Source organism: Calypte anna, chromosome 1, assembly GCF_003957555.1.
Source record: "Calypte anna isolate BGI_N300 chromosome 1, bCalAnn1_v1.p, whole genome shotgun sequence".
Classification (NCBI taxonomy): domain Eukaryota; kingdom Metazoa; phylum Chordata; class Aves; order Apodiformes; family Trochilidae; genus Calypte; species Calypte anna.
In genome coordinates, this window is record NC_044244.1 from 59,548,132 (window position 1) to 59,571,085 (window position 22,954).

General features: G+C 38.6%; 1 protein-coding gene across 2 annotated transcripts; it reads right to left on the bottom strand.

Moving 5' to 3' along the window:
• Positions 1-265: 265 nt before the first annotated feature.
• On the bottom strand, positions 266-20,739 carry CHRM2 (cholinergic receptor muscarinic 2). Of its 2 annotated transcripts, XM_030469165.1 has the most exons (3): positions 20,658-20,739; positions 4,094-5,529; positions 266-788 (listed from the first exon to the last, which is right to left on the bottom strand). In XM_030469165.1, the coding sequence occupies exons 2-3, from the start codon at positions 5,488-5,490 to the stop codon at positions 767-769; spliced, it is 1,419 nt and encodes a 472-aa protein (XP_030325025.1). In that variant the 5' UTR covers positions 5,491-5,529; positions 20,658-20,739; the 3' UTR covers positions 266-766. The 2 variants fall into 2 exon arrangements, with proteins under 2 accessions (XP_030325025.1, XP_008501946.1); XM_008503724.2 differs by lacking the exon at positions 266-788 and having other exon boundaries at positions 1,487-5,529.
• Positions 20,740-22,954: the final 2,215 nt, after the last annotated feature.

A 22,954-nucleotide genomic window follows, 5' to 3' on the forward strand; every position in this document is an offset into this window, starting at 1 on the left:
GCCTCCTTCATGCTTTGTGGATGATAAAAAATTGATCTACAAGGCTCATTTGAGCACCCCCATCCTCATGAGCATAAGGTAAAGTAAGAAAGAAAAAGGAATCTGATATATATATATATTAGTTGCCTTTGTACTACTGAATAGATTTTTAGTAAATCAAATGAAAATCTCAAACAAAAAGAAGTCTGACAAATTTTTCTCAGGTTCTGTCTGCACAAAAAAACAGATTTCTCATCAATTTTTTTTTTTTTTAAATCATAGATGTTTTTAATACTCAAAAAAGTTTCCACTTAGACAGACATATCTTCAGGCTGTCATTTTCTCCTTGGAAAATGAAGGTAGGGCTGGCCTGTGACAGTACAAGTCACTCCCCAGGAGTCCCCGATGTGACAGATCTTGCTGCAACAGGATTTCTGTCAAGGGTTGGTTGGGCCTTTTGAGTTGTAGCCTGTTTCTGGAAATAATTAAGAGGAAGAAAAGGAGAAGGCAAGAAGTGCTAGCTGAAGCTTTTTGTTGTTTAGTGTGTTTTTTTCCTTCTCATGAGCCACCTGCAGTTTGCTCAATTTCTCTGTCAAACAAAAGTGCTTAGTGCAGCCCATGATGCTGATGTGCCACTGGAATCCTCTGGCTGGCCAAGCCCAAGGTGAAGATGTGGCAGCACCATCAGCAGGGCCACCTGGAGCCTTGGGATGACAGTCAGGGAAGCTGGAGGAGGTACCCAAGGAGAGCTGCTCTTCAAGACCGACATCTAGATCTCGCAGAACTACTACTCAGGAGGGAAGCGAAACCTGGTGAACGTGGTTTGGGACAAAAAGGAAAGACATGAAAGCTCAAAAGATGTTCAGAAGAAAAAAAAATATTTTGTGGCTCTGAAAGATTATCCCATTTTTTGTCTTACTGAGCCACAACCACCTGAAGAGCAGAGAAGTTCCCAGTATCTTAGGGAAGGCTTTGCCTCCTCTCTGCCTTCAGGAGGGGATTTACAGTGTCATGAAGAAGTGGTGGCACTGCTACTTCCCACCAGCTGCTAATGAGCACAATACAGACAAAATCCCATGGCATATATTGAATGTTACATTCCATGGATTATTTTCAATGTATATAAACCATACTGGGGTAAGTTTCTGTCTGCCTCTACATACACATGTAGGTTTGTTACCTTATGCCATCTATTTTGACATCTGAATGATGATATACAATAGAAATACTTTTTAATTGGATGGGTAAAAGATGAAAACACACAGGACTGAGTGTCCTGCAAGCCTTTAAAATATGTTATAACACAAACATCTTGTCCTTTAGTATCAAAAGTGGGGGTGGTGCTAGGGAAAAGTGCTAGAAAGCTTAAAGCTGAGGTTTGGTTTTTGGGTTTTTTTCCCTTTTATTTTGTTTCATGAATGCTGCCCCCCAAATATTTTTGGTTTTTGCTTGGTTGTTTTTTCTGCATGTTTTTTCTGCTTGGTTGTTTTTTCTGCATGGTATAGTGTCATCACACATGATGAAAAAGTATAATTTTAACCTCTACTTTGTACTTCTTAACCTGCAGAGGTGTACTTATCTGCTAAGGGAGTTCATAATTTATGAACAAGTGACAGCTTCAAATGTCACAATAAAATATTTGCACACTTTCTGGAAAACTGGATTCAAAAGAATAATTAAATAAGAGTACACAAACCATTATTTCCCCATTTGAGTACCTGTACTATTGGTACCCACAGCACCTGCTGAAATAAAGAAGCAGGTGCATTTCTTTTATGACATTTTTGTAAAGAAGTAAGATTTAGAAAATGAGCAGATTTCCTTTTATCCTTGGTTTTTATCTGGATTTTATTAACACTGTAAGAGAAAGAGTGATCTAGAAATGACCATGTAGGTCTTTCCTTTAGCCTGCCAAGATAAGTCTGGTGAATATAGTTTTGAAAGACAAGCTGCAATCAGTTTTGTAAGACTTATCATTGACTTATTCTTCCTTACAAGCAGGAAGATAAAAATAGTGATAGTAAATATGACTCAAGGCAAGTGAGGGTTGCAAAATTAGATCCTCAGCTGCATGGAGACACTTTGCTATATTAGGATGAAACCACTAGGGGTATAAAATCAATGAATGCATATTAAGGAACATTAATCCTGAGTTTAATGTGGCCTTAATTTACTGCAGTTTAATCCTCCTCATTTACACTTTCTGCTAGGAACTCATACTTTGAAACACGAAAATTGTCATATTGCCAAAGTGCTTTGACACTGTGTTCCAATAAGCTTGTCAAATGTAAAATTTAAGTCTGGAAGATTAATTTCCTTGTAATCTTGAAGGCTGCTATTTTGAAGTGCACATTGGGAGACTCTAATGTGGTAGCTTGAAATAACAGAACAATTTGTGTCCTATTTGGTCAGTGGCTTTCACTCTTGAAGGCAGTGTCTCAGGACACTGTTTTTCTGGATAAAAGAGCTGCTTTTCTGGATAACAAAATCTGTAGGTATACCTTGACTACTGCTTGGAAGTTAGAGGTACTAAGAAGGAGGTAAACAGAATATCCATGTCACAGCCAACTACTGTTTTCAGCAACCTGATACACTTTATCCTTCCCACACAGTGCTCAGGTGTGCTACAGTAAATATCAAATATTGAATAGTAAATTTCTTTTCCAGAAAAAATCCAAATTTGAGCTGGTGTGGAGTATCACATAATATCTGAACTTGACCCCTGCCAGTCCTCCATCTAGACAGTATCTGTTTTTGTGTAATCACTGTTTTCCTAGGTGTTATACCTTGGCTTACTGTCAAAACATTGCTGCCAGATGGCACAAAAGGGAATGTAGACAAAACCTTTTCCACAAAGTAAACATCTTGTCCAGGAACGACCTCAGTTTAACACTAAGGGCTTAGGCAGAGCTTGATCCTCATGGGCATGTCAATCCATCTTATTCTTTTCCTTAGTAAATGACTCTGAGTCATCTTCTGCTTTGTCTGGAGTATGGTCATATAATATTAAGCAGCAATTCTGTGGAGGCTCAGAATGCCTCTTCATTTGTACAACCAACTTGAAAAGGATGTAACCTCAACTTTTCAAGTAATAACCTTGTCTCTATTCTTCAACTGAAACCCTCTGTTTGGCCATCATACTGGCTGACTGGATGAGACCTTTGAATTTACAACTTGTCTTGATATTCAGTCTTAATGCCCTGGACAAGTAAGGTACAAAAAGGAAGAAAAAATTGATGGTGATAAACCACAAATCCACAGGTGTACATTCTATGACAAACAAAGTAAACAAAATTATTTGAAAAGCTTTGTTTTACACAGATGCTGAAATACTCTTGGGATGTAGCAATCTGGAATAGACCACCATTTTTTTCATCTTGATGTGATGAAGGAATCACGGAACAAAACCTCCAAAAAGGGCACAAGTGGCAGACCTTGAATGATACACAGGTTAGGCAATGGTTACATGTTGAGCATAAGTACACTTTCAGAACATGATGCAGTTTTAGAAATGATAGTGTCATAAACAACACAGAATCACTTTCATCATGATTTTCCTAACATTAAGGTTCTTACATGACAATGACAATAAAGCTTTACACAGCTGTGAGTATTAGAACTTTCTACCATGATACATTCAGATTATGTAAAATCTTCCAAACTCCTTTGGCTCTTCCACAGTAATTGTTAAAATTTCCTTCTTTTTTTCCTCTAGGTGAAAACATATTAAACACACACAGAAAAAAAAACAAAACCAAAACAAAACAGGGAGAGCAGGGGGGGAAAGAACAAGTATTTTACACAGAATGACAAAAATCATAGACTCTAAAGCCCTTCTGCAGAGTAGTCTCAGAAATCAAGGAACTGTGCCTCCAGTACATGGACTTGAATAAACCCTCAAACATTGCCATATTCTTAAGATTTATTTTCAATAATTAAAAAAATGTTCCTAAGTGTAGTTCTCAAGGGTAGAGCTGATGCCCCGTATCAGTATTTCTAACATCCTGGATTGCACATTCCATAGAAGAGCATAAAGTGCTATGGCATTTATATTTTTTAATTCATTTTGGAACTTCTTCAACTTTCTCATTATTATTTTCATTATGATTTTTACCTTGTAGCTCCTATATTCTTGTAATTACACATAAGAAGGTGCTTAAAGGTCTTCTTAAAAGTGGCATTGCAGAGGGCGTAACAAGCAGGGTTGATAGTGCTGTTGATATAACAGAGCCAGTAACCTATGGTCCATACAGTGCCAGGGATGCAGGATGTGCAGAAGCTGTTGATAAGCACCATCACATTGTATGGGGTCCAGGTGATGATGAAGGCCAGCAGGATGGCCAAAATAGTCCTTGTCACTTTTTTCTCTCTAGAAGGAGGTGGTTTCTTTTTGGCTGGCTGCTTTGTCATCTTGACAATTTTCCGAGCTACGCTATTCTGTTTCTCTTCTCCGTTGGTGCCTACAATCTCCACGGTAGTGTTGGTGGGGGCACAGGGGTCACCCTTTTGGGACTTGGTGACTATCCTGATGCATGTCAGCTTGGAGTTCTCCACTTTGAGATTGTCTTGGGAAGCAGAAGCTCGGCTGGCATCTTTGGCAGCTTCATCCTCTTTGATGTTGGAAGCAACGACACTTACAGAGGTGGAGTCATTGGAGCTTTCCTTCTCCTCCCCTTGAACACAGTTCTCTGTCACAGTCTCTTCAGTGGTTTTTCCATTCTGAATTTTGCTGTGCTCCAATCCATCCCCACCGCTTGGGATGTTGTTGTTGTTTGGTTTCACTGTTTTACCTTGGACGAGGCTGGGGGAAACTGTATCTTGGTTTTGGGCAGCTTCCTTTTTCCCTTTCTTTATCCGACTCCTACTGGCTCGGGAGATTTCCCAGTAAAGGACAGTCATGATGACAACAGGCAAATAGAAGGCTGCGATGGCAGTGCCAAAAGTGACGGCAGGATTGGAAAAAAACTGGATGTAGCAATCCCCATCTGGGACAGTCCTTCCTCCCACAATGAACTGCCAGAAGAGAATTGCAGGGGCCCACAGGATGAAGGACAGCACCCAGGCAGCCGCGATCATCATGCCTGCCATCTTAGTGGTCCTCTTTACAGGATAGGTCAGGGGCTTGGTGACACAAAAGTATCTGTCAAAGCTGATAATGAGGAGGTTCATTACAGAGGCGTTGCTGACTACGTAGTCAAGAGCCAGCCAGAGGTCACACACCACAGGCCCTAAGGGCCAGTAGCCTATCACAGTGTAGAGGGTATATAGGTTCATTGAGAAGATGCCGATGATCAAGTCAGCACAGGCCAAGCTGAAGAGGAAATAGTTGTTGACAGTCTGGAGATGCCTGTTGACTTTGATTGACACCATAACCAGGATGTTCCCAATTATGGTGACCAGACTGAGAGACCCTGCTACCAGGACGATGAAGACAACCTCGACAGTTTTATAGGGGCTCTCCAAAGCCATTGCATTTTTGCTGGAAGAATTTATGTACGTTGAGTTATTCATTTCTGTCCTGCTAACAAGATACCCAACTGTCAGTTAAACCTGCAGAGGAAAGAAAACAAAACAGATCATCATGAAATTAGTCCCTCTCCCTTTAGGAAATGGATCCCAGATAAACCACCCAGAAAGAATGTAAAGGTAGAAGATGTGTTCAGAAGGACCAGTCAGCTTTGGCTAAAGAAAAGACTGTACAACATATAATATCCCTTTACAAATAACCTCTCCCTACATGTGATAAAAACAGAGCATTTAAATCCAGATATAGATTTTTAAGTTCTCAGATCAATTTTTCATCCTATCTTGTTACAGACCTGTCACTGACTTCAAACTTTTGGAATCTGATCTGCATATTGTGTTCTCTCCTACCAACAAAGCAGTTCCTTTTGCTCGTTTCAAAATCTATTAAAAATAAAAAAATCCAGTCCTGAGGTTATCCCAGTAGTATAATATGAGGTGAAGATATGATTTACCAGGAGCCAGATCAGATGAATGTGACTTTTGCTTCCATCTTTACTTCATGTTCCACCTGGGAATGCTTCTGTGAGGTTTATGTAACAAGTTTATGTCATGTCTCCCTATAATTTTCTTATCTTTCCATTACATTTTTTTGTCAACATTTGCAAAGATTTTGACACTGCCTCAAACTCAGGTTATTAGTCTGCCAACAAACAGAAAAGGGTAGGTATATTTAAGTCCACAGAATCAGTAAAATCACCTTAACTAAACATCTGCTTGCCTAGTTAGATGTGTATGATTTTTATTTTTATTTTTCCCATTTTGGGAAGATTAAAGTTACTTTTTACATCCATTTGACTATGTGAACCTGGAAAAAAATGTGTTATTTGGTTGGGATTTTTTTACAAGATGTTAAAAAACATCTTGATGCTTTCTTGCTTTCACTTTTCTTTTTTTTTTTTTTTTTTTTTCAAACCAGAATATTTTTATTCTGCATCACCTACAGTAATGACAAAAAGTATGAAATGGATAGCAAGATAATAATAAAGAGAAAACCAGATAAAAATCAATTTTTTATAAACAGCAGCTCTTTCTGTACCCTGTATAGCCCATTGGCAATACTCAATAAATAGTAATTAAACTACTAGAAATATACATTTAATAGAAGACCAAGAAAACAGCACATACTTTTGACTTCAGGACATGTAATACCCTTTTGTGCATTCCCTGGAAGTCAATTGAATGTACTGGAACTGTACAGCCAGTACTGATCCCCCAGTAGTTATGAGCTGTGCTCCAGGGATTATTGAGGCAGGAAGGACAGATGTGACACAGATGTTAGGTTGTTTCTAATTGGAGTATTCTCCTTTTTTCCCCAACCGTAAGGCATCACTTCTTTAAGGCAGAGCTTCTAAAAGTAGGGGTGGAATCAAAGGAAGACACAAAATTCTGCTAGGTTTGGCTTCTCTGTACATCAGGGACCAAGGAACCCTCTTCTGGCCCCTGTGACTAACCTGCAGATGCACAGACATATACACTCCATGTCACCTAAAGGAAGCATTTTCCTTGTCATTTCAGCACTTCATACTTTCTTTCAGGTGCAAAAGAAAGATGATGCAAAATGTCAGCACAACAGCAGCAAGCCTTCTGACCTCTAAGAAAAATAAGCAAGTTTGTCTCTGTGGAAGAGTCAAAATGCTCTGCCAGGGGGAAGGTTTTCTCTCTGAGACAAGTTTTGTAATGTTGTAATTTATATTTAAAGGAATATAGTTGGCAGAAAGTGAGGCTTATGCATTTGCCTTTGCTTTTAAAAACAGCTCAGATTTGTTTGCCAATTCCATGGTGAAGTGAACACATGGATAAATAGAGGAACATAAGGATAGACTGACTTTTTTTCCTACTATCTGTTCACAGACAGATCCCCAAAATCCTTAGAATCAAGTTCAAGAATAAATAACTGTGATTAATTAAATGTCTGCTTTATAAAGGAAGACTAGAATATAATGAAATTTATGCTATGTGTAAAACACAGACAGAAGAGTAGCCCAGGCATCTTTACTGAGCAGGACAGCAATTCACTGTGTTCTTTTCAGCCAAAGCCTTGAAACTGAGCACCAGGGTATCCAGTTAGATGTGTAAGCTATGAGGTATTTTTGGGACAAGAGTTTCTCCCAAGCAGAGTTTTTAATGAAAATTATTAACAGAATGCATTTCTGATGAAAATACAAAATAACTCATAGACATGTACTGATTTTGAGAAAAAATAATAATAATCTGAAAAGAGTTTGTGATTCAGGGCTCTGTAGCTACCTTTAGTGTGAGAGGGGGATCAAGAAATCAAGAGAGAGAGCATCTGAGCTGAAAGAATTGTGCTTCATGATAAGTAAAAGAGAGCTGTTCTACAATTTCATTTTCACAAAACATTCAGAGTGTTTTTGTTGGTTTTTTTTTTCATTCCACTGAAGAACTAAAATTAATTTTAAAACTTTGAAATTTGTTGTGAAATGAAACTACCACCTCTCAGCTAACTTTATTTTTAATGGGTTTCAGCTGAATTTTTTACTTACTTCCAGTGAAAATTCAGTGTAAATTCTCCTGATTTTATTGTCTGAGATGCAAGGAGCTGGATGAAAGCTATAGGATAATTTAACTTATTAGGAATAGGATTTCACTGTGTTCTTCTGAAGCAAAGCAGAGGAGTCCCTTTCCCACTTATCTCTCTTTAGATAAAACCTTTCTGCCACAAGAAATCTGGTAGTTATGGAACGCAAAGTACAGGGATAGTTAAGGTTTTTTGGATATAGAGAAATATATCTGCTAGCACTTACTCCAGTAAAACCTTCCTTTGCTTGCATGAATATGACTGAAGTGAACCATGTTTTGCTGTGTGTGCTCAGTAGGGCTGGAGAAACATTTGTTTTCAGCTCATATCTTATTGCTGCTGAGAGTTCTGCCACTATAGGAGCAGAGACAGGGGTATGCACACTTCCTAATCCAAGCCCCCCTGCAATCTGTTGGATACTTTCCTATTGGCTCTCGTAGGGTTTGAATCAGGCCCATAGAGAGGTTTCTGTTTCTTATTGTGGTCACTTGTTCCCTTGGTACAGGGCTGCCTGTGGACTGCTTTTGTTTTTGTCATGCCATGGAGCCCATCTCTGTCTCCTGCTGCAGGGGGAGTTGTTATGGGAACAGATGTTATTCATCAGGCAGACCTACGGGGCAGAGATATTTTAAGGTAATATGACCTCCTGTTATGAGAAGTACCAGATCTTATTCTTGAACAAACAGAGCTCTCCTCTTCAATCCCTTGGGTGTTTGTGTGAGTTGTATAATATGGCACTGACTCCCGTGGCCTACCATAATTTATTCTTTTGTGCTAAGTGGGTTCTTGCTAAGTAGAGAATAGCCAGAAAAGGCAAGAAACTTCTCTTTTCACCTGAAAACCAACCAAGTTCATTTTATGGAATAAATTTAATATATGTATGGCTTTCTGGAATGGAAACACCATGATCCCTGCATGGAAAAGGTCCAAAGCCAAGAAATCCACATATAAAAAGATTCATTGTTTGATATTTGATATATACTTGGGAAACATTTCCAGTGCAGTAGTTTTTCCCTTCGCTGAAAGTCATTCCTTTCCTTTTTTATTGACTAAACAAGGATACGGGGCAGAGCTGGGAGATTCAGTGGGCTACCTGGTATGTACACTTTTGGACTGGTGTGATGCCAAGTTTTTTTTCAGTGATCAGCAGACAGGCAGAAGCAGGGTACAGGTGGGTTGACCTGGATCCCCAGTACCACTCGTAAGGAGAAACATAGTCCAGGCTGGCACACGCTGGAGTAAACCTTCAAAGAGCATGCTGGCAGCAACAGTCTGCTTCATTTTAGCATTTCATTTAGGTTAGATATTGGGAAAAAAGTCTTTATAGAGAGGGTGATCAGACATTGGAATGGGCTGCCCAGGGAGGGTGTGGATTCTCCGTCCCTGGAGGTTTTTAAAAAGAGACTGGATGTGGCACTCAGTGCCATGGTCTGGTAACTGCAGCGGTAGTGGATCAAGGGTTGGACTTAATGATCTCTGAGGTCCCTTCTAACCTAGATGATTCTGTGATTCTGTGATTTTACCTCATCTACCTCCCTAGCACTCACTGGGAACAACAGAACAGAGGTCTGATGAGTGAAGTCTGTAAACTGGGTCATTGTAGAAGGGAATTACAATGAGTGTGAGGAAACACATGATGCCATTGAAGGTATTCACCCCCTTTAATTTCAGGACTTGAGGAAGAGGCCTGGAAAAATGGGAGGACAGGGAGAAAGGACAAGGGCTGCATCTCTCCCTTAGGATTATGATCCTTATGTATTACATATTGCTGACTGTGCTTTCCACTTGCCTTGGCAGTATCCCATCACTTTGGTCCAAATGAATCATGTAGCAATCATTATAATTTTAGATTTAGAATGTATCTCAAACAATCTGTGACAAAACAGACTATGGAAATGCTATATATATTGAAAAACGGCTGGCATGCCATGCCTGTCAAAGATGGTTAGACAAATCCTTCCTCTGTATTGTGTATATTGCCAAGTTAAATATGGTAAGGATTTAAAAGTTTCTTTGAATCCTCTGAGGCCATATAAAGGTCAAAACATGAAAAAGGAAACAAATGATCACTACCTGAAAGTTATATTTGTGATTTAAATGAGATTATCCAGGCACTTATGTGTGTTGCTACTCTGAGTACTTTTCAGCATTCAACTCTCAAACAAAAGTAAAAGGTATTTTTAACTTCTCTTTGATCCAGTTCCTCTCTAGTCCAAACCTATGTAAAGTGGATTTGAATTTTTCTGCAGCAATAATAAATTCTGGGTTTTTTTCCTGAACTGATTTTGATCTTGAAATACACTAGTTTTGATTCTAAATTCCTTCCTGGTATCATTCAAAGCCACAGGGTGAAAAAACAGAAGAGAAACAAAACCCCATAAGCCTGTGACAAATACACTAGGCACATTAGTCAGAATTTATTACAGACTTTAGGAGAGATTATAGATCTGATCTGAGCTTTTGTTAAAAAAATACATTCCAGAAAATTCCCAAATGCCAGAAGACTAAAATTTTCACCACATGGGACACCTTCCATTTAAAACTAGAAATATCTTTGCAAAGGGTTATTGCCTTGGTGTGGTCCACTCTTCTTATCTGGATGCATTTCTGTTCTTCTCCATCAACACATTTCCTACAAAAAAAGATATTCTGCGTGCCTGTTTGGGTCTACTGTTGAGAAGGGTACCAAAGGGCAAAGTAAATATCCGCACATATCTTGAAAGAATGAGTAGATTATAGTTGTAGAGCATTAACAAAAGCAAACTGTAACACTAACAACACTAGATATAAAATAAAATTAAAAATAAAAATACTTCTCCCAAAGCAGCAGGGAACTGTACATGAGTAGGTGGCAGTGCTGGCATCAATATCACTGCCTCAGTGCTACTGTCTGGGTCTGAGGATTTTTATAGCTATTAACTACATCTTGCTCACTGCTGTCCTCATAAGCTAAAACTGGTAAATGCAGTGCCATGAGTCCAGAAAGTTTGTATTCAAAATCACACAAGGAAAAGTAGAGGCAATATTGGAAAAAAAAATACAGCAATCATTCTTGTTTCAGGGAATAACAAAAAAAAATAGAGCAGTTTTTCCTCAAAGGTCTGGATAATTATGTATTTCTACTGTGTTGGTATTGTTGTTGTTACCATCACCATTGTTATGCTGATAGTCACCCACTGGGAATAGGGCACTTAATTTATTATCTTTCAGTAAGTATAGCTTTGGCTGCAGATATGTCTTTGTTTTTCAGGACCTGTGTAATCAAGAGAAAAATTGCATTGTGTCTTTGGGCAACTGACATCATTACAAGCTAAACTCTGCATCTTAATGCATTGGGCAAACCTGAAAAATATGCTTAATAGCCTTGTTTTTATCTAACAGTTTTTATCCAAAAAAAAAAAAGGATTTCTGCCTCCTGGACTATAAGAAGTACTTTCACTTCTGTGTCTCCTTATTCTTGTTAGGATTGTAGATATATGTAAACCTTGGTCCCAAATCAGTGAGCATATAATCAAGTCTCCTGGTGAAGTTATGGCAAAGGTTTGCTTTGTACTTTGGTGGAAACATATGATATAGTTACCTGTATGGTAAAGCATAGAAACTTTTTGGTTGGAAAAGACCTTTAAGATTATCCAGTCCAACTGATCACCTAACACTTTCAAATCCAACACTAAAACATGTCCCTTAGCACCATATTTACATGCTTTTTAAACACTTCCAGGGATGGTGGCTTGACCGCTTCTCTGGGAAGCCTATTCAGTGCCTGACAACCCTTTTGGTGAAGAATTTTTTCTTAATATCCAATCTAAACCTCCCCTGGCAAAACCTGAGACTGTTTTCTCTTTTTCTATTGTTTGTTCCTTGGGAGAAGATGTGACTGAATACAATAGTCCATATCTTTCCCTCTGAGGACCACCTGCAATACTGAAACCCTTGTCAGAGTTTCTTATGCCCTGGGAGAAATTTACAGAATGGCTCTTGAAAAGACAGAGAGTTTCACCACTACATTTCAGTACAAATAAATAGCTCAGGACACTTTAGCTGTGGAAAGCTAGAACACAATCCTTTTTCTTTTTTCGGGTAAGCTGTGTAGTATGCATGGGGTCTGGAGATCTAGTTAATAACACCAAAAGAATTTTATAAGCCAGAAATCAGAGATCAAAGGAATTGTTGGCCTAAGGAGTATGAAAGGAAAAATGGAGCTTCTATTAAAGCATCCCACAGTTCTCTCTGGAGAGTTGAGTTAAATGGATAGGATCTCCATCTAGAGGCACAGAAAGGCAGCTACCACATGAAGCAGTCATTTCCAGCAGTAGGATTGCTTCAATATGTTTTGAAAATGTAGATACTTACTTATATCTCAGATGAGAGCGCCCCACATTTTATTATATTGTAAATTTGGTAATAATTAAGCAGCAGAGGTATAATTTAATGACATTCTGAAACCATCACACTTAGTTATTCTTGTAATAAATAGTATGAATGCTCAGGTATAATAAGACTGAGGTAGCCACTGAAACAAGCACATGCTCAGGCCTGAGCTTAACCACTGCAAGCTGTATTACTTAGTCATCACTTTGGGCATGATCCACCTCCAAGTGTTGTTTCAGAGTAGGCTGTAAATGGGTCAGAATGGTTGGTGTAATCAACAGACAACAAAACTAGGGACTAGCTTATGAAACACACATATTTAATCCATGGGCTCCCGTTGATTTCCACTTGCAAAAGTCATAGGCTAGCTAGAAAAGGGAGATCAAAGTGACAGGTTTCAGTAAGTCACTTCCCTTTTCCTCCTGGTGTGCACCACTGTTTCTGGAAGTTAATTGAAGCTCCTCACATCAGTCAACCCCAAGACAAATCTTATCTGATTATAAATATCTTCTTCAAGCACTGTAGACAAAATATGAAAACTCGGACTAAATTTTATACCTATCCTCAGCCATGGGAACGTTTCCCACAGCACAAGAGTTATTTAGCTCTCTGTCATGTCTGAAGACCATTAGATTCCAGAATAAAAAATCCGACAGAGCAGTGTCCTGATAGGTGAGTATCTGCATCCCAGCATGAACTGGAGGCACTGCACTTTGTTATCCTCATGCCAGCTACCATGCCTGTGCTATTAAACAGAAAAACCTTCTGAGAGTTACTCTAAGTCCCTGGGTGATAAGTAGGAAAGCTACTGAGAGAGGAGAGGGTTCAGAAGGATGGCTGAAACCAGCAGATAATTTTTTTCTGGATACCTGGAGCTAATGCATAACAGGAATGCATCTCCTATTTAGAACATGTGCAGGCAGATGTAAAACAAAACAAAAAACAAAACTAATAAAAACAAAAAAACCCATTCTCTTTATGGGTTTTCCCAATTTACTTTTTTTTAAAAATTGTTTTGTTTTGTTTTTGTGCCAAAGTCTGAAGGAACACTGATGGTGAATACTATGACACAGTACAAGGGGGTCTCTCAAAAATTAACCTGCCAGTGGGTCCAGCACAGTTGCTGTGATATTTCAGTGAATCTCTGCAAATCCTCCAAGCCATGCAAGTCCTTTTGGGACCCTGAATAAGCCCATGGAGACTCTTGCTGTTCCTCAGAGATTTTGCAGCCTTCAGTAGTCTCTCTGACAGGTATATTAATATCCTGAGGGCCCAAGTGGAATTTAATTGAAGTTAAATAAAATCTTTCTTTTTCCCTTGATTGGAAATGTAAGTACACTGTTTTTATTAGTGATTTCCTTATTCATTTGCTTATGATCCATCAGACTCACTTGTGATACCTCCAGATGATCCTTGAACCTGCTTTGGAAAGTACCCACTTTCTTTACTCAGCAAATACTTTTAAAATTCTTGCTAAGTCCATCATGGTCACTCCTACATTAAGTTCTCAAGAACTGAAAACGTAGCACATTGTGCTGTTTGTCCATTAATCTTGGGGATGTTAACACATCTTCCATCTTACTTAACAGCTTACCTAAGATGTAGATGAGAAGCACGGAGAAGAAAGCTGACTCAGATATAAAGGCAGTTGGCTCAAATTCTTTGCAAGAATTTAAGCATACATTGACCATAAATTCAAGCTTGTTTCTGAGAGGTAAGCTGAATCTTTTTCTATTGCCTGTATTTCTGCAGACCACAGTTGAGGCAGTGATAGAGAAATTGTGAAAGAACTTATCTACTTCTTTATCTTACCAGAAAGGAGTGGTACATAATTTCTCAAATCAGCATTCGTATTTCCTAGTCCATTCTGCAGTCTGAGAGAAATTTGTGAAAGATGGAAAGATGCAAACAACACTTAACAAAATGTTTGTAAAATGTTTGAAAATTCCAAATGAAGTGTTTGTATAGCTAATCATAAACGTGTTGGCCTCAGCTATGAATGTTTACTGTGAGCCTGCATGATCATCTCCCTTTATGGACAAAGAACCTCCAAGATTTCATATTCCCTACCAAAGGAAGGAAAGATATATTTAGCAGTTTTTCTGCAGCATTTCTCTTCACAGCTATTACATTATTATAGGCTCTCTAAGACTTTGACTGTGTTATGTTTCACTGAATGACTGCCACCTACTTTAATTATATAGACTGTAGTTGCAGACTAATTGCACTTTTTACTCCACTACGTGTTTAAGAAATCCATGGCTAATTCTGCCTGTGATGCATGGCTCCAGATATTGGTTTCAACATGCTGTGTTTACATTTAGCAAGGTAAAATACCTTAGCTCTGCATATGAATAATTCATCGTGACATTAAGATAAGCCCCTGTCTTATGTTAAACAATAATGTCATGTTTAAAAAGGTTAACTTAATAACAGGAAAATGGGCACTTGTTTCTGACCACGTACCTTCTGTTAAAAATATATTCAGCATCATTGGACCAGGAAGACTAAAATGCACAAGCAAATATTCTCAAGCTCTCTCCTTGTTTTGATTTTTAAAGAGACCTTACAAACATTGTTCACATCAAACTTTGATTGTCTCTTGTGTTTTTGCAAAAAGAATATTATGGGAACAATGGAAATGAAAAGTTTCAGAAGTGCTAAATGGGATTATTTGAAACCCACACTATTAAAAGTTTAATGGCCATTAAATAACAAAGGATAGCAAAGAGCAGGCAATTTTTGTACACCTAAATCAGCCCTGTGGGGAATGAAAAAGCTACACAGAATATTGTCACTAAGTGCTCAGTTTCTCCCTCATAGGATGCAGTTTAACACTAAGTTCTCACTTCCTTTACACCACTGTGTGGAGAAAATTCTGTTACCCCACATGGAGTTTTCTGAACTGATCTTGTCACTTTAGCAATTAAGTCTGTGAGATAAGGAGATTCCACAGGGCGATGTTGATGAGTATACTTGATGTCCCATGCACATTTCATTCCAAGTCAAAGATGAGATTAAAAACCAAACCAAAACCAAAGCAAAATCCCCCCCAAAAAAGCTTAAGAAGGAAGACTTTGAGACAAAAAGGCTGAGTTTGAAATTCAGGCTTCTAGAGACAATGCCATGATATTTTACTGCATGGGAACCTTTTTCACATCATGGAAGAAGCACCACTAATAGTTACTAAGACTTTTGCTAGAATGATTTCATTTGCATTAATTCTATTGCTCTCCTGTTTCTGGTATTTAGAATCTCAAACTGTTTTTATTAATATCCTGTAATTCTATAATTGTGCTGCAGATTACTCTCTCTTCTTCTGGCATGCTTATCTGTTATTACCTGCAAGTTTGCCATTTCTGCTTCCTCATCTCAAACCACCTTTCATCTTTCATCTACATGCTCCAGTTCTTTCAATTTAATTCCATCTTTACTTAACAACTCTTTAAATTGGACCTTGATGGTAAAGCAAACTTATGAGAAGTGAAACACTATCTAGATAAAAATGCTACCTAGTAATGTACCTAAAGAATAATCTTCTCCATCAAACTGCTGAGTCCTTGGGGTGTCATGTCTGAGATTAAATCCCTCCCACTGTGCCATGCAACAGCAGCAGAATCACTCAGCAGTGATTGCTGCATTGCAATGTGCCCCTAGCAGCACAAACCTGTTTGATGGGCACCAGTACACTCCTAAAGAAAACATATCAGAACATGTGGGGCAAGAGAAAAGAGAAAATAATGAGAGGAAATGGGGACAAGACAGAGGTGTGAATGACAAAGAAAAGTTAATTATGAGAAAGCAAGAAAGAGGGACTGCAAGAGAAATAAACAGTTCTGCAAAAGCATCCACTTGGACTGTTTGAATTAGCATCTCTTATTGCCTATTTTCAGTAGTAATTCCTTACTGACCCCAGTTTCTGTACCATGCCAGCTCACAGAGCCATCAGTTAGCATTCCTTCAAGTCTTGCACTGAAGTGACTTGAAGATCTGAGAGTTAACCTTCAATAGTCATTCAAACATTTAATTTCTTAAATTCTGCTGCCATTTACTGAGACTTAGACTCCATGACCTCTTTGCACCAGAGTACAGAAATTATCTTTGCAAAAGATTCACCTTATTTCTTCAGTAAATAGGAATTCCAGCATATTCTATTTTCTTAAAGAGGTGATTTTTTTTCTCTCTAGATGGCTTTTATTGTTTCCTGTGATATTATTTATGCTGTGGCCATGAACTTCATTCCTTCCTGCCCTGTCATTCCTTTTTTGCTCAAGTTCTGCAGCAAAGCCTTGTCCTTGGGTCTGGGCCCATTAACAATCAGTTCCATGATGGGAGTGCCTCCAAGAGGCATGAGATTCAGATAATAATCAAATGAGATCCCGAGGTTTATCTCCAGGTAAAGCTGGCATTTCTCATAAGGCCTCTGTATTTCTGCCTGTGATCTCTGGGGAAGGTAAAGTGTTCAAAAATATAAAGGAAAGAGATGACACAAAGTAAGTAACAAAGGAAAACTGTGACCAAACTCTGGGGATCCCTGGAGTCTGGTGTCCAGGACAGCACATCCCTGCTGTCTCAGCTGAGCTGGCAGAGACCCAGTGCAGCGCTGTGGGGCAGCTGCAGCAGCCCATGAAGTCACGTCCTAGGGACTTGAGTTGCCTTTTTTCCCCTGCTTCTGACTGTATTACAAAGTGTTCTTATCTCCTCTCCTTAACAGCAATGCTCCTCTCCCAGCTTTTTGCAGTGGGTCTGCTTTAGGGACAAGCAGAACTGGATCTGTTTCTTGTGGGTCTGGGACAGATGTGCATCCCCCTTCTCATTCATTACCTTTCCATTTTTCCTTGCTGCTTATGCAGACCCTGGTTAACCTTCAGCTTTTCTGGTCTTTCTTATCTTGTTCTTCACCTCTCTGTCTTCAGGTCAATCTCTTACTATAATTTTCCTTAGGGTACACTGTGTTGTTTCTTTCTTCTGTTCTAACAGTAATGCCCTTTGCTGGCAGTGCTCAGCTCCCATTTCTGGGAGCTGAACATTTTAAACTACAGAAAAACAAAAAAGATTCATGTACTCTCTTATAAACCTCCTAGTGGGTCTAGCAGGAGGTGATGCTCCAAGGAGACACTATGGTGCTGGCCTCCCACTCAAGATAAGTATTGAGTGAGACTGATCAGTGGCTCTACCAGGCAACAGGCAGAAATAGTCCTAACCTTCACTAGATTTTCTCTGATGTTTGTAGAAAACTTCCTATGTCAATAGTGGCTGCTCCAAAACCATGAGAGTTTTGCTCCCTGTTTGGGACTTATCCATGGAGTAGGGTAACCTTTATGTAATATCCTGTAAGTAAGAGAATGAATGAAAATTGATTTGGATGAAGAATGTAGAGTGGAGAAACAGAAGATGTAACCAGTCAGGTCTTTCCTCAGTCTGTGTGTTTGATTATGAAGTGAATCATATCCATCTAAGAAGAAACTGTTTTTAGTAAATTTGAAGAGTGCTCTATTGTGAGGGCAGTTTGAAGGGACAACCTTACAACAACAGAGAAGTGGCACTATAGTCTTAACAATTTGAAAAGATAGTACTAGAAAAACAATAATAGAGCTGATTGGAACAGTATATGGTAACAATAACTAATTCATGCACATATACTGAGCAATTATATTACATGTAGAATATATGTGTATGATTATTCATATTATTACACCAACACTGTGACTGCAAAGAAGAGAAGTGAGAGCCCCTGAAGTGGAAAGGTAGAATCAGGATGGGAGAAATTATCTTCCCTTGCTGAAGTTTGTGGCTCTCTGCAGCTCCCAGTTTGAGGCTGAACAAAGCCTCAGTAATGCTGATTTGCAGATGTCGTGTACCCCAGCCATGTATGCTTTGTGACACTCTCTGAGAAGTCTAAGGTTCCAAGAAGCATTTCACAGCTCCTTGCTCTCAGTCACTCACAATATAAGCCTGTGACTTCAAAGGGACATCTGAAAGGAAATGTTTGGAGGAAAAAAAAAAAAAAAAAGAAGAAAAAAAAGATTGCCTGCTTGTCCTTTTTTTTTTTTTTTTTCCCTTCTTCTCATGATATAACAGGCTTAAGATACTTTAGTATAACTACTTCTCAGTATGTTGGTTTTTTTCTTCTTTCCTTATAAAGACCACAAAAAGAAACTGGCATTCCGGGAGAAAAAAGCTGTGTGATGCCAATCCAGATGCTGTCATCTTAGGCTTGTCAAGGAGCAAGCAAGTGACTTTCCATACCTAAGCAAGCACCCTGGGTTGAGCCAGAATGATGACCAAGATAGTGACTTACAGATTTTTTGTATCAGGATTTCAGTAGTAGCATATGCAAAAGCATATACTGCTCCCTGCTGCATATCCAGTCATAAAGATAATTTAAGAAATCTTTGAGAGTTGCTGGTGCCCTTTCAGGCTGCAGACAACATCACTAAGATGACCTTCCTCATGCTCCTGAGTATATATGAAATTCAGGTCTAAACTGAATCCATTTAAAGAATTTAAATAGGTTATCCACAACATTTAAGTTCTCAACATATATGAAGTCCTGAATGGCTTTCATAAAGTTATTGAAGAAGGTTTTTTTTGGTTTGGTTTGGTTTTTTGAGAGGAGGAGTATAAAACTGTGTGGAAAATAGGGTTAATTGGTTTTCTACAATGTCAATGAGTTAATTTGGGTCTTTTTGGTTTTGTCTGTCACATGCAACAAAATCACATTGAATATGTGATGCACTGAATGACACTGAATAGTTAAAATGTCTTGTCTGTAGAAAGACATAATGGATTTGTAGTCAAGTTAAAATTTAACCTCTTAATCTCTTTAATGTTATAGTTGAAAAAATGACCTTTAAATTTAATTATCTGCTTCTTTACATTTACTACTTTGCAAAATGGGCATTTTAAAATGTCAGCCACCTCTCTTTGCAGAGATCTGTAATAATTTTGTACCCACTTACAATAATACTGATCATCCTAAACAAATGTCACCCAATCCATGATGCCACTGACAGAATAATTTACTTTCCTAGATGTCTGAGGTTTGCATATCTCAGACCATGTAATTCATCAAGTGAAAGTGTGCTTTTTGCATTACCCCCCTATGTATCAGAAGTATTTCAAAACTTAATAGATTGTGGTTTCTCATCTAAATATAGAGCCTTTTGGTAACTAAAGTAGTAAAAATCTCATTAACTAACTGGGGATGGGTGCCATTTCCTGAGAAGGGACTTACTACAGAAAAAGATTTACATTATTAATTTTTTAGCAAACAGAAAAATCTCAGCAAATAACTTAGTATGGATTCTACACAGGAGACAAACTATGTCAGTATATTAGCTTTATTTTTGCAGCAATTTCTCAAATGTTTGGAAGAGCAGGCAACACTTTTAAAATTTTCTTTTTAGGGGGGATAGTATGGGGGTCTGCTCTTTTTGAAAGCAGTTGCCATTCTGACTGTCAGGTGCAACAGAGAGTAGAAAACAGTATTTGTTTAACTATGGGATAAAGAGGGACCCTGTAGGAACAGATGGCAAGGAAATATTTATCAACACAGTATCCAGAAGTATCCAACATGCTGTCTCATAATATGAGCTACCATGATGCAGACTGACCACTACTGTCAGCTAGGTGGTCAGTGCAGAATGATAGCACAATTAGGTCAAAAAAGAACTGGCTAGCTTCCCATTTCTCATACTCCTGCATACAGAAATCTCTGGGGACCTGGGAACTCTCTGTTGATAAGAAAAGAAAGTAAAGACTGATATCATCACTTCTTCATTTCCATCAACAATCTTGCTTATGCTTCTCAGACCAGACACAAAGATGTCTCAATTATTCACACAGGCTGAGACAAAATCAAAACCAAACAAACATAAAGAAAATGTGGAAAACCACAGTTCTTTGCTTACCTCTTACACAGAGGTGTATTAATTCTTTCTTTCATTACCTCCAAGGATAGCTATTGCAAAAGCACAATTCATTTAAATCAAAGATAGCACATTTGAATTGCATCACCTGTGTGAAGAAGATCAAGCATGCAAAAGGCATTCCCAAATAACACAATCATATCTAGCAATAAAACAAATGTCTTTGCTAGCTACTGTTGCTGGGTTTATGATTTATTTAATTAATACTCCCCACACTTCTGCACAACCTGTTTATAAACAAATATAGTGGCAGAGTTCATAGTTATTTTCAGCTACAGATTTGGCAGAGATTAAGAGAACTGAACTCTTACTCTTTTTCTGGGACAATCTCTTCTTTCTGTCTTGTAGTCTTCACAGGTGAAGGGGGTTTGTTGCTTTGCATCAATGAACTGGTTTAGTGCTCCAGATAGTGAGAAACTGGTGCATTTTACCTTGAACTAGAGAAGAGTCAATGTGCCTTAAGCTCTCACGTAAATACACATGGACTTCAAACACAAATAGAAATGAGTTTCAGGCATTCTACCAAATTTGTCATAAACCTGCTGCACAGAGCTTGCAAAACCTTCAGTTCTTTCAGTACTAGGAAGAAGTGATGCTTGGAACAAGTTAATAGTAATCCAGCCCATTCTGACAAAAGGAGTGTGCTGTGAATAAATATTATGTTGTAAAAAGAGGAATTGCAGGTTTCACAGTTTCTCTTTAATAGTTTGTGGTACACATTGTGCTTCTGTGGTCAGAAAATGATTCAGTCTATCTGTGTCTGTAAGGGTCAATAAAAAACAAATCTTACGTAGTAAATTTGAATGAGTCAGTCAAAAGTTTTGGTTTTGCAAGGCTCTGTACTGGAAGTGACAAAAAGTGTTTGGATTTTTCTCTTTCTGAAAAGAAAGTTCATAAACTTATTTTGATACTTATAAGCAAACTGAGGAAGGTAGTAGTATTAATGAAGGGGAATGGCAAGAAGTGTAGTGCTTTGCTTTAAGTAAAAATTGATTATTAGGATGCCTATATGTGACCTTTTTAAGCCTAAGAATTCAAGACTGATCATAAGTATGTGGCATTTCTTGTTCCCAGACAGCCAAGGCACACAATTTGTGTGTGTCCTCTTTCAACACTTTGGAACATAGTAAAGGTACTGTGGAAAGTCTCCTGGGAGAAAAAGCTAAATTAAAGCTCTCTTCAGACTCAAAAGAACATCTTGAATAAGAGCTTTCCATGAATAAAGTATGTTTGTCTCTCCTTACCCAGGCAGGCTAAAACAAGCTTTAAGGTTTAAGAAACAATTTGAATTCTTGTGAGATTTTTTTCTAAACACTCATCAGCTATGAAATAATCAGCCCACATGATTTTGTCTTGCCAGCCTTCTGACTCTGATGAGCCTGATTTCTTCAGAGTGGGAAACTGCTGACACAAGGCAACTACCTGCTGGTGAAATTTATTTATTTACAGGAGTCCTTTCTGCTTCCCTCACCAGGTCTGAGCATTAATAAGTCTGTCCCTAGCAGGCAATCTGCAGGGACCTCTGTATCCTCACTTTGAGTTCTACAAATAAGATGTTGAAGCATCATCCATCTGCCCCCACTGTCCAGGCACAGCTTCCCAACACCAGCTCACCTGGAGACTGCAGGCAGGGAAATCTCACATCCTGTATCCACCCCCACCTCCCTTATACTCTTCAGCTACGACCCAAAAAAGGCTGCTATGCCCCATCCACTGAGCATGAGAGATTGTCTCATTCCTCTTAGCATTAACACAGTTGTTATTACCTTCGGGAGCAATAGGCACTTGCTAGCTAATGGTTTCCTTTAGGAAGTTATCTCTTGAAAGCTGAATTTGAAATAAGCATATTATGGTGAGTCACTGTAGAGTTTCACTGAATTTATCAGCGAGTTTCAACTGGGATTGTTTCTGGAGCATCCAGGCAGTGGGGCAGCATCAGGGTCCTTACCCTGCTTGGAGCCTTGTGCAGTAACCAAAGCATCAGTTAGGGAATAACTCATGTCCCTAATGGGCAGATCATAAAATCAGAGCGAAGGAAGGTATATAGAAAAATCTTCTGGTCTCCAAAAGAGCTGCAGATGTACTTCTCTTAGACTAAGTTTAATTACAGTTCTTAAAAGCATCCATTACTTGTCTATTGAGTACTTCTGGGAGATTACAAATTGTTGTTTCTGTAGTTTCACTTAGATTATTACCAGCATATTACAGTTGCTCTCCAAGATATCCTCACTTCATATTTGCACTGTGGCAAATATAGTGAATGGACAGGAGAGGAAATTTTAAACAGGTTCCTCTGAAGAGCTTTCAGTATAAGCCAACCAGCACAGCTAACTAAGCAGCACAGCCCATTTCCTGATACTTTGAAAATATTCAGAAAATACCTGCATGCATTTTTCTCTCTCAGGACACATGTAAAAAGTCTGTGAATGAACAAAATGCAAATGCATCCCAGTGTCAGATATCTCTGACACTTGCTCTTTCACACAGGAAAAATGTTCTCTTGTACGCTGTATATCTGATCATACTCAGCACAGTTTGTACCATCCTAATTCAGTACTTTTTCTTTCTTTTAAGGGAGGGAATTAAGTGTTTTCCTTCCTTCCCTTCT